Raw genomic sequence first — 13,328 nt, 5'->3', positions numbered from 1 at the left:
TTTTCTTTGCGTGTATAACCTCAAAATATCAAGCTTAACCATAGAGCTGTAGAGTTGTCAGATTGCAAGATTAGGGTTGTCCAATCCTGAAACATATAAAAGGCAACCCTTGTCTCTTAAGTCCAAAATAACTGGATGCCAATATACCTAAAAACTAGCATTCATATTTTAAGAACAATAAAAACTTTGTGCTCAATGCACAATTTTTTTTCAGTACTCTTACAACCACTTATAAGATTTCCCTATATTACCTAAATTAACGTTATATCGTGAAAGATAAAGATGAGATTATATACAAGATACAAGATATTACATATATTTTAAACTTATCGACTGGATAGCTTTATGTATTTAAGAAATTCCTACACATAAATGATAAATAACAAAATTAAAAAAAATTGTATTGCATGGCAAAAAAATAAAAATCATTGGAAATACCATTATTAGCCATACAACAAGGGCTACTCATGTTTTCGGAATACGATTGAAATCCTTTGTCAAGGAATTGCCATCACATCGACATCTCAATAGATTCCAGTAAGCTTGACGGTATTCGGACGACATTAAAACATAGATTATCGGATTAATGCATGTGGTCATGTAGACCAGCAAATAACCACTAATGTTGAATATGTGATTCTCTGTAGCCCCTTTCCAGATTTTCGTCAATGTTATGGGCAAATAGCAAATGACAAACGTTACAAAGATAACCAAAATCATTTTCAAGAGTCGTCGATCCTTCTGACTCATACGGCCCGGATATATAGCTGATGCATTTGATGTATTCACCATGGACACATAATGATTTTTACGTGGGTTGAAACGTGTAAATGATGTTTTTATGGATGCTTTGATGGTATTCTGTCGTCTATAGTGTGGTGAAAATGGTAAAAAAAGTTGTTAAATAATGTATTCATTTCCCTTTTACTACTCAACTTACCGAGCAGATGTTTCCGTCTGTTGATTTGGATCGGATTTAAGACATGGTTCATTAGATTTTTCCGTTTCCTGAAATTCAAACAAAAATATTAAGAAATTAATATTTTGTTTAATATTTTATTTAAAATAGAAAACTATGTCTATAATTAATTATTTTTCGAATGTATTGTCCAATGTCCTCCTATACGACTAATTATCTGTTCCGTGTTTCTCAAATCATGATTTGATATTTGGATTTGTCAAAGAGATTGAGACATATTCTTTTAGGGACTTTAAGAATATCGATCTAGAACAATTACAGAATACCTCTGCTACAAACAAATAGAATTAAACTTGCTTTAGTGCCATATACACAGACGAAAAAGACTGTTTTTCATATGTTTGGGTGTAAAAATTATATGTATGGAACTCAAATTTTTAACACAATATTTTTAAGTGCAAGCATATAATGTTCATAAACTAGCATAACATGTTTGGGACATATATGTTAATATGTTGGAACATATTATGTTTGGGAAATAAAATGTTTGTAAATATAATATGCTTAGATGCAAACATATATTAATTTGGAAATAGCCTATAAACATATATGTGTTTAGAAAAAGAGACCTAGAGAGTATGCTGCAAGTAAAATAATGGAAGTAACCAATTGGCGCATTAAAAATATATCCAGACAATGAACATTTCATTAAATTTTTTTTACAATCTGTTAATCCCCATGGTGAAACCTAACATAATATGTTTGAACAATACAAACAATATTTTGATTGCACCAATCCTGAAAATATATATGCTTGAAGCAAAATGTGTTGTTGGGTATATGTTACAGAAGCGATTTTTTTTGAGGGTGTAGGTTTCACTCTGTTAGAGTGTACTATTAATCTTTGTTTTTGTTTAACTACAAGTCTGATACTTATTTTTCAAAGCTTTTTGATTTGTAGTTACGATGCAAAAAGACAACAAATGGCAAGACAATTTCATTGATTTTGAAGAAATTTTCAGAATTATTAAAGCCATTTTTACGTCGAATCACTCAATTATAAGGACAAAACGACTTCATAGAAAAGTTCGTCGACTTTTGGATAAGGAAAAAACTTTATATCAGAGAAATGCGTCTTTATGCTAAGCAAAAACGCAGTAGTAAATTAAGGACAAGAAATCTTTGGCCTCAGGACAATATTTTTTTCAGCGTGATGTTAGAATATGCCTTCTAAAAACCGTGCAATGAATGAATTATATATAGCATCCATATAAAACTACATTCAAATGTTGGACTTCTGAAGCCTCATGGAGGAACAAATTTCCTCCGATCCGGTTCAAATGTGGCGCTCCGATAACCATGTCTTTAAAATACGAATGCAAATTTTGCTTAGCATAGAAGACGCATTTCTCTAATATACTCGTAAAGTTTTTTTCCTTGTCCAAAAGTCGATAAATTTTTCAATGAAGTCGTATGGTCCTTATAATTAAGACATTTTACTAAAAAAGAGGTATCATAACATGAAAAACAATGTTAGGGCTAAGGTCAACTTGACTTTAAAATTTCAGAAAAATTCTTTAAATTTACTGAAATTGTCTTTAGATTTGTTGTCGTTTTGCATCTTGACTACAAAGCAAAAAATCGTTCAAATATAGGACACGTTTTTCAAAACTTTATTTTAAAGAAGTTTTTTCTTGAAACATAGCATAATTTCTACTGGAATTAATTTTTAATTTTGAAAAAAAGGTTGTTGTTAACTCGTTTTTAAACGATTTTGATAGCATATGAAGAAAAAATCGGAAAAAAAACGAAAAATAAAAATTTGCTTCCTAGAAGCAAGTACACAAAACCCAAATTTAAAAGAGAATTGTGTCTTAAAAATATCCTTACTTGTTTTCTCCGCTTCTTTGGCTCGTAATCAATACCAAATTTTTTAAAGTAAAGACAAAATCTTTGGAACCGGGCATGCCTTTTTTTCAGTGTAGGAATATAGGATTTTTAAGGATTATGAAGAGGGTGTCAAAAACCGAAACCGGTTAATCGGATTCAGTTACACAATCCGAAATGGGATAATGAAACAATTGGAATTTTCAGTTAATCGGGAAACCGGCTTTTGCACTGAAAAAATATTGTCGTGAGACCAAACAGAGTTAAGACACGAATATGAATTTTGTTGAATTTTGCACAGAAAACGTATTTGTCCGATATAAAACTTTATATCATTATTCCTTGTTCAGGTCAACTTGGCTTCAATAATTCTGAAAAATTTAAAGACGTTTTTACTTGAAAGATACTTTTCTAGTTGAATACTTTCTAGTTGAACACGAGTTTAAATTTGGAAATTTAAATTGTCGTTACCATGTTTTTATGGGACCCTTATAGCACTTTAAGAAAAATATGAAAAAACGAACGAATTAAATTTTTTTCATAGAATCAAGTATGCAAAATTCAAATTTACCATTACTCTTCAATTCCCCTCTTCTTTGGCTCGAAATCAATACCAAAATCATTAGTGTAAAGACAAAATCTTTGGAACCGGGCATACTTTTTTTCCCAGTGTGTGATCATCGGTTAACCGGTTTTCTGAATTTCAATTAAATTTCGATCTACTTTGTCATATGTTTCTTCTGTTTGAAGATGAGAAACATCCGTCTACTTTCAACACGTTTTCACTAAGTAGTTGTCAGTATTGGGGATTTTCCCCAAATCGGGGATATTTTTTCGTGAATGGGGACGAACTTTCAGTTGAGGACTTGGGGTTTTGGTGAGGAATTTCCACAAATTTGGGGATTTTTGCGGGGAATTTTCGAAATCTGCTGAGTATTATAAAAAAGTTTGGATTTATGGTTTATATGTAATTCTTTACTTCTACATGTTTAAAGAAGTATAAATTAATTTCGTAGATGTGAATAACGATGTGCATGTGGTTTCGATCGGACATCATGACAACACAACAAAAACTATTTGGTGGTGTGTAGGGTGACCTATTGACTTTTTAAAATCTCTGTAACTTTTTTGTTTATGAATATAAGTAAATACTTCAAAAGCAAAAGTTTCATATTTTGTTAAGATCTTCATAATGGTTGTAAGAAATGGGCATCATAGGGGTATACGAAGCGAAATAAAAAAATTAAAAATCAAATTTGACGTCGGAGTCAAAAATGACCAATGCACGAAATATAGCCCCTGATCAACCACGAACAACGATACGTTTCTTTTCAATCGGACTTCAAATGACGACACAGCACAATAAATTGTATTTCGGGGGGTCGTAGGGTGCACGGAAAAAAAAAAGTTTTGGTGTTCTGAAATTGTCTTCGAATATGCTACAAAACTGGGGGGTGACCGCATCAATTTTTTTTTTCCTTTAGGCCGTGACCCTATCTAATATACACTTGTGGTAGACTATTATTTTGATTGGGAGAGGCTAATTTGGTTGCCAGAGTGCTGAAACCAACACAATTGCACTTTCTATTGCAAATTTTGACGCAAGTCCATATGTAAATCAATAGCAAATTTATAGTGGAAGTTTTCCCAAACATTGTGTAATTCTTGTGTAATGTTTAACCACAATGAGAGATTGATAAAAATTAATACTCTAACATTTTAAAGCGATATCTTGTATTTTGGGATTATTTGCTTTGGAGAAACTAAGATATTTAACCAGAGAGGCTAATCATCACCTGATTTTTGTAAATAGTTTAATAAGTTCTACCAATAAACATTTTCTGGGGGTTAGCCTCCCCAGGCCCCGTACCTTCGTTAAGGATTATTTGGTCGGATACTTGACCCAAAGGTCATGAATTTGTTATTACATACACAAAAAAATCTAATTCAATCACGAAATTAGTTGATCTAATGGATTTTTTAGTTGAAATTGCTTTAACCTCGAAAATGATAGTATCAATCAAAAAATTAATTTTTATACTCTGCTAAATTCCCGATAGTAACCGACTTAAACCATTTTACGCCCATATCTAAAATAGGTCCAGATGTTTATGTAATATGTTACTGATCAGTCCTCTTATAAGTCCTCCATGGTGTTGGGTACTTAGGATTCGGCCAGGCTGATCTTTCTGTCCTTTTTATTTGTACAAATCAATTTATTAATCGATGGTTGTTTGTTTTTTTTAGCAAAGATGTTTTGCCGGTTTGGATGATTTGATCAATTTATGACGATGGGTATATAAGCTGATTTACAACCAACTTAATCGCAAAAAATCATAAAGTGCAATTTTCATCTTTTGATATGCAAAATCTTGTATTTAGAACAATTTGTACCAATATAAACATATTTAAATATAATAAAATATTTAACTGGAAAGGAATCGATTTTTAATTCAGTCATGACTATTATCAAGGTTGGGCAACACAACCGAATTATGAAGGTAAACACAATCAATGTCGTCGGCAGACCCAACCAACACAATATGTGATACACACAAAAATTTTTTTTCTGATTCAATCACCAAATTAATTGATCCAATTAATTTTTTAATTGAAATGTCTTCAATCACGAAAATGATAGTATCAATCACAGTTTTAATTGGGCATAGAAAAAATTCTTGATTAAAAAATTAATTGATTTTTTTCAGCAAATTTCAATTAATTTTTTAATTGATTCAATTAAAAATTTAATTGATGTTGATTGCAAAACTCAAATAATTTATTAATTAAAAAAGGTAACTATTTTTAATTACTTTCTGAATTGGCTTAAAGTTTTTATTTGGATTAACAAATGATTGGTTGAAATACATTTTTCATTAAAAATTAAAAAAAAATCAGCACTTTTTTTAACTGAATTAGTTTTCCGAATTTGATTAAAAAGTTAATTGTATCAATTAATTTTTTAATTAAAAATTTTAAAATGTTCAATCATTGACTTAATTAACTTAATTTTCTATCATGATTAAAAAGTTAATTGTATCAATTAATTTATTAATTGAAAAAATTTTCAACTTCAATTAACTTTTTAATTGGAAATATTTTGGTGGTATTTTTTCTGTGTATTTGTTGTGTCGACCGAATCATTCGGGTGATACACACCCAGAAAAAAGTGCCTTCGAAACTAAAGGAAAAAATTTTCATCAATATAGTTTATCCATTTTATTTCCATTAAGGTAAATTTTTGTGAAAAATAATAAAATTTACTCGTTTCAGTAAAAAAAATCCTAAACTGTAAGCAGTTAGGAATAGTGCATTAACTAGAATAAGGCATGGAATTTTACTCATACTATTTTCTTCGCTGGGTATAAGAATTTACTACTGAAAAAGAAAATTTGATTCACCGATAACAAAGCATTCGTAAAAATAAACAAAAACCGAACTAAAACCAAGTTTCCTCAAAATTAGTAAAATTTCTTATAAAATGATAATTTCGACTTCCTTTATAATAGAAAGTTTTTCATACATACGAACAACACTTGGCATAGAAAAATATTTTAGTTCATTCGTACTAAGAAGTATGCAATCCTTTCAAAACTTAAGGAAACACACTTGTTAGAATATAGGAAATTTTCCTAAATTTCTATTGTCTACCTGTAATCGATACCTGTCATCGTAATCGATGTGTTTGCGCGTGGGTGTAATCGATATATTTGCGCGTCGGTTGTTTTTTTAGTTGGAATCGCGTTGTTTTGGTATACGGAGAGATTGTTAAAAAATATATGGTAAAATAATATAATAAATAACAAATAAAATATATAAAATATTTGTTATTTTAAATTAGTGAGAACAATTTTCGTTTTTTAAATAAATCTATCAGTGTTCGTGATAGTGTATAAAGAAAGAAAACACCAGCAGAATAACAACCCTTTCATTTGTCTTCATTTTGGAATCTTCAATTATCAGGTAATATTCAGTGACGCTAACCTTTTGCAACAAAAATGTTTTATGATTTTTTATATTTGTAGGTATTGAAATTGTAAAAGAATGACAAAATCGTTAGGCAGCAACTTATTAAAAGTGAAAAGTACAAGAAGAAGAAAAAGTGCGTTTTACAGTTGATAATATCACACGGAAATTGGAAATAGTGGAATAATAAACTAATATTACAAAGAGATTCGATGCTGTTGATTCTTAATAAATATATTCAATATATTAATAAAACATGTCTTTTATTGAAGAAAAGATTGCTTATAGAAGTAAATAAAATTGTATTTAAAAACGAAGGTAAGCAGTTCTAATTATGAAGTAAAAGTTTTACCACAAATGTGTAAGATTTGTCGAAATGAATGAAAAATTTAAATAAAATCATTCCATATATGAATTCAAATTAGTTAAATTTTTTCATTCTTTAGTATAGTGGTATGTAAATATAGGAAAATGTTAACTAATATACGGAATGCATTCTACCTAATTTCTACGAAAATCACATCGTTCAAACAAATAAAAATGTCTTTGGCGCTATACGAAGTTCAACTTTCTTCACAATGAGTTCATTTTAACTTAAAGAAGGGGTCACTTTTTTCTGGGTGCAACTGCCAACTGATAGTAGCTGCAACTGCCAAAAGGAGGTTGGCAGTAAATTCTGTTATCACAACCAATCCGTATTCTCTGTGTACAGAGAATCTTCAAAATATAAAAAAAAATTTCCTCCTCTTTATTCCACGACATTTATAATTTTCTATTGTGAAATTATTGCGTAAGGACTCGGGTCGAAGTGTTGCACACGCGTACATCTGCGTATATCACTGTTTTGGAAAATATATCACATACATATAGAATAGAGTTCATCTCGGCGTAACAACGCTTTTTCATCGATCACCCAAGTTTATTTCTTGACTATTTATAACTAAGTTTTGACTCATAAATATACATGTTGACCGTTATAACTAAGCATTGACTCATAAATATACATGTTGTTTTATTTAGAAGGCGATTTGCATTAGATATAAATTCGATGACTCTTTACGCCCATATAATTAATTCTGATGATATTTTGAGCACCCGTCTCCTGGTTTTATGTTTTGAAATCTTCATTGTAACTTGAAATCTGGTTTTAACAAAAATTTCATATTTTTCCAATTTTTAAATTATTGCGGATTTCTACAGCAGAGTTCATTCCTTTTGTTTTTTCAAAAAAATTGTGGGGAATTTCAAATTAAGTAGGGGATTTTTGGGGTGAAGGCGTTCCGTTTTGGGGACAAGAGCACGGAAAATACTGGCAACACTGCTAAGTAGCACAAAATAATCTCTTACTACACCACTCTCTCTACGAAGATAAATTGTGTGTCTTGCACTCAAAAAATTTTTTCTGCGTAACGACATTTTAGTCAAACGAAATTCCACTTTGTTGTAGTCTTTTCTTTGAGAGCAAATAAACCCTAAAGTGTTATGCTATCGGTACACTGGGCAAATATTTGAGAGAAATCAAAAAAGAATCCGTCGCCACAGCCAAACTAACAAACATTTTTAGCTCATATTGGATATATAACATCATGGTAGAATTATTTTCCAAAAACTTTATCCAGATATTCGGAAAATTATTCTGGAAAAATGTTTGAGACTCATTTTGGTCAAATATTTGCCTAGTGTGACCATAGCCTTAGAAGTGCTATAACGGTTGTCTCAAATCTTTTTTCTTTGCTTTTAAAGAACATTTTAAAGTTAAAGTTAAAAATGTCGCTCTGAAAAGAAACATTTTCATTCAGTATATACAATGCACTGAAGAGGGATAGTCTGACATCTACCGTCAGTCGACCATTATTTCCATAACAAAACAAGTAAGGAAAGTCTAAAGTCTGCACCACTTTGTACACCGTTAGAAAAATATGTTTTTCATATGTTCCGATATAAACAAAATGTGTTTCGGGCACAATTTTAAAACACAATATATTTAAGTGCAAACATGTAATGTTCCTAAACTAACACTAAATGTTTGGGACATCTATGTTAATATGTTAGAATATATTATGTTTGGGGCATGAATGTTTCATAAAAATCATATGTGTGAATGCAAACATATATAAATTTACAAATTTCGACTAAACATACATATGTTGTGATATTTTATTCAAAGCGACAGAGAGAGAGAGAGAAAGAAATAGAGATGGAAACCGGGAGAGGTGACGAAAGATATCAACATAACACAGCGAAAGAATAAAAATAGAACAATTTCTGTGAAACCGCTTGTATGTTGTTTCGGAAAACTGTTTTATGATAAGGCCAAAAATTTGATATGCTTAAGTCTAAATATTATTTAATTTAAATAAAGAGAATAGACATTTGAAAAACAAACAGCATATGTTTTCGCCTTGAGAGCAGCATTTTATATATGTGTGGACATGTGTTTTGTTTATCATTTTGGCATTATGGGCACATTTTTTTCTTGGTTAGTTAAAAGAAATCAGGGGTCTTCATAAAAAATAACGAAAGGGCACTATACTCTTTTTAGAGTTGGGACAGTAAAATGAAATAAGGAGGAAACAGTGAAAAATTACACAGTAAAATGTATAAAAAGTTTAGTTCCTCTTTATTAACAAGTAGTCCACGAGGAGTTGACGGACACCTTCAAATATAAAAGCGGGCATTAAGTTCGAGTTTGGCAGCTAAAACAATTTAAAAAGTTTATTTTCTTTAAAATGAATTATTAAAGAACAATAACAATAAGTTCGGCCAGGCCGAATCTTATGTACCCTCCACCATGGATTGCGTAGGAACTTCTACTAAAGGCTGTCATCCACAATCGAATTACTTGGGTTGCGATAACACTTGCCGATGGCAAGGTATCGTAAAACTTTTTAACACTGTCTTCTAAATTGTAAGTTAGTCCATAAGGGGTATATATTAAACAAAACAAGTATATACGGCCGTAAGTTCGGTCAGGCCGAATCTTATGTACCCTCCACCATGGATTGCGTAGGAACTTCTACTAAAGGCTGTCATCCACAATCGAATTACTTGGGTTGCGATAACACTTGCCGATGGCAAGGTATCGTAAAACTTTTTAACACTGTCTTCTAAATTGTAAGTTAGTCCATAAGGGGTATATATTAAACAAAAAAGGCCGATTAAATACGTATATAATTCAGTTTGACAAAATTTTCTATAGAAATAAATTTTTGACAAATTTTCTATAGAAATAAAAACTTGGAAATTTTCTATAGAAATAAAATGTTGACAAAATTTTCTATGGAAGTAAAATGTTGACAAAATTTTCTATAGCAATAAAATTTTGACAAAATTTTCTATAGAAATAAAATGTTGACAAAATTTTCTATAGAAATAAAATGTTAACAAAATGTTCTATAGAAATAAAATGTTTACAAAATTGTCTATAGAAATAAAATGTTGACAAAATTTTCTACAGAAATAAATTTTTTACAAAATTTTCTATAGAAATAAAATTTTGACAAAATTTTCTATGGAAATAAAATGTTGACAAACATTGCTATAGAAATAAACTTTTTACAAAACTTTTTATAGGAATGAAATTTTGACAAAACTTTCTATAGTAATAAAATTTGACAATTTTTACATGGCTGTTAGAGGCCATATACTAACGAAATGTACCCAATTTCAACCGCATCGGATAACTTTTGCTCCTCCAAGAGGCTCCGGAGGTCAAATCTGGGGATCGGTTTATATGGGAGCTATATATAATTATGGACCGATATGGACCAATTTTTGCATGGTTGTTAGAGACCATATACTAACACCACGTACTAAATTTCAATTGGATCGGATGAATTTTGCTCATCCAAGAGGCTCCAGATTTCAAATCTGGGGATCGGTTTATATGGGAGCTATATATAATTATGGACCGATATGGACCAATTTTTGCATGCTTGTTAGAGACCGTATACTAACACCACGTACCAAATTTCAATCGGGTAGGATGAAGTTTGCTCCTCCAAGAGGCTCCGGAGGTCAAATCTGGGGATCGGTTTATATGGGAGCTATATATAATTATGGACCGATATGGACCAATTTTTGCATGGTTGTTAGAGACCATATACTAACACCACGTACCAAATTTCAATCGGGTAGGATGAAGTTTGCTCCTCCAAGAGGCTCCGGAGGTCAAATCTGGGGATCGGTTTATATGGGAGCTATATATATTTATGGACCGATATGGACCAATTTTTGCATGGTTGTTAGATACCGTATACTAACATCAGGTACCAAATTTCAAGCGGATCGGATGAATTTTGCCCCTCCAAGAGGCTCCGGAGGTCAAATCTGGGGATCGGTTTATATGGGGGCTATATATAATTATGGACCGATATGGACCAATTTTTGCATGGTTGTTAGAGACCGTATACTTAGACCACGTACCAAATTTCAACCGGATCGGATGAATTTTGCTGCTCCGGAAGGCTCCCCAAGCCAAATTTGGGGATCGGTTTATATGGGGGCTATACGTAAACGTGGGCCGATATGGCCCATTTTCAATACCATCCGACCTACATCAATAACAACTACTTGTGCCAAGTTTCAAGTCGATAGCTAGTTTCGTTCGGAAGTTAGCGTGATTTCCACAGACGGACGGACAGCCGGACAGACGGACGGACGGACGGACATGCTTAGATCGACTCAGAATTTCACCACGACCCAGAATATATATACTTTATGGGGTCTTAGAGCAATATTTCGATGTGTTACAAACGGAATGACAAAGTTAATATACCCCCATCCTATGGTGGAGGGTATAAAAATAAAAGGCATTTTAGAGCGATGGTGTTAAATGCTAGTAAAAAACTGTTCACCCCTAAATAAATTTATGTTTATATTATAAAATGATTTATGTATGTTTATACTCGACTCCACGTTCTTCTTTTGTTAGAGTTTTTGAATTCCTTCCAAATTTTAAAGTTTTGTACCAAAAATAGTTTTTTGTTACAAAATTGTTATTTTTGCAATAAAAAAATAATATTTTATCCAAAAAAGCAGCCAATTTCGTTTATATCAAGCACTGTTACTGACTATAAATCTTTAGTAACCCACATTTCGAAGTTTCATTATAAAAATTTAATATAGTATAAATATAAATGTGTAAATTAAAAAAAAAGTGTTCGGTCGGAGCAGGGATTGAACCCACGACCCTTTGCATGCAAGGCAGACATGCTAACCACTGCTCCACGTGGCAAACAAATGTATGTTTCTGTTAAATAATGTTATGTTTGCATGGGCTCGTGGGCGCTATATAAATGTAACTTATAACGATAATCCAGTGGATAGTGTGTTGGCTTACAAACTGTATGGTCCACGGTTCGATTCTCCGTGCAGGCGAAAGGTAAAATTTAAAAAATTTATAAAAGTGAATAATTTCTTCAACATTATTTGTATTACAGAAAAAGGTGCCAAGATCTAAAATATTTCTTGGAAGTGAAAATTACGAGTAAGTTAGGCAATGAACTCAATCGTCTTTGGGAAAAATTCTTCCAAGCATATAATATTTTTGGACTCAAAATGCTTCCAAACATATAATATGTTCACATAAAACAAACATATTAATGTTTCGGCAGTATCCAATAATATATGTGCTTCCTGCAAAATATGTTTGGAACATATGTTAAAGAAGCGATTTTTTTTGAGGGTGTAGATCCACATTTTCGATACCATATTAAATCCGTAAAATGTGTTGGGTGCTATATATAAAGGTTTTTGTCCCAAATACATACATTTAAATCTGACTCGATCTGAACAAAATTTGTTATACCTCTACAAAATCTATAGACTTAATTTCAATTCCTCAATTTCAATTTTTATTTATTAATTTCATACCAATACAACAAGAACAAATTCTTAAGGCTTAAATTTTAATCGGGAAACTTTTAAATCTATCTTTTGAATAAATAAATCTTTTAAATAAATAACAAATGTCGGTATTGTGGCCATTTTTGCCGAAATCGGAAAAACATATATATGTATGAGAGATATATCTAAACCTGAACCGATTTCAACCAAATTTGGCATGCATAGTTACAATATTAATTCTACTCCCTGTGCAAAATATCTCGTAAATCGGATTTCAACTTTGTCCTCTGTGGCCATATGTATGAAAATCGGGGGAAAGATACATATGGGAGCTATTTCTAAATTTAAATCGATTTCAATCAACCAAATTTGACACACATATCGAGAACGTTAATTCTACTCCCTATACAAAGTTTCACGTAAATCAGAGTAAACCTGTGCAGTTATATGAGTGTAAATCGGGCTAGGGATATATATGGGAGCTTTATCTAAATCTGAACCGATTTCATCCAAATTTGGCATGCATACACTGTTAGAAAAATATGTTTTTCATATGTTCCGATATAAACAAAATGTGTTTCGGGCACGATTTTAAACCACAATATATTTAAGTGCGAACATGTAATTTTCCTAAACTAACACTAAATGTTTGGGACATCTATGTTAATATGTTAGAATATATTATGTTTGGGGCATGAATGTTTCATAA

The 13,328-nt window shown here is 31.3% G+C and overlaps 1 protein-coding gene across 4 annotated transcripts in view; it reads right to left on the bottom strand.

The window, feature by feature from the left end:
• Window positions 1-288: 288 nt before the first annotated feature.
• The window catches only part of LOC142230162 (G-protein coupled receptor moody), a 38,704-nt gene continuing 25,664 nt past the window's right edge, over window positions 289-13,328 (bottom strand). For all 4 annotated transcript variants that reach the window (XM_075300789.1, XM_075300790.1, XM_075300791.1 and 1 more), the window contains exons 5-6: window positions 941-1,008; window positions 289-868 (exon numbers count right to left, since the gene is read on the bottom strand). In XM_075300789.1, coding sequence (XP_075156904.1) covers window positions 466-868; window positions 941-1,008 — 471 coding nt within the window. In that variant the 3' untranslated portion in view covers window positions 289-465. The remainder of the gene's footprint in view (window positions 869-940; window positions 1,009-13,328) is intronic.

The sequence above is a fragment of the Haematobia irritans genome, chromosome 3, assembly GCF_050003625.1.
Source record: "Haematobia irritans isolate KBUSLIRL chromosome 3, ASM5000362v1, whole genome shotgun sequence".
Lineage (NCBI taxonomy): Eukaryota > Metazoa > Arthropoda > Insecta > Diptera > Muscidae > Haematobia > Haematobia irritans.
This window is presented reverse-complemented; position numbering and strand designations above follow the sequence as displayed.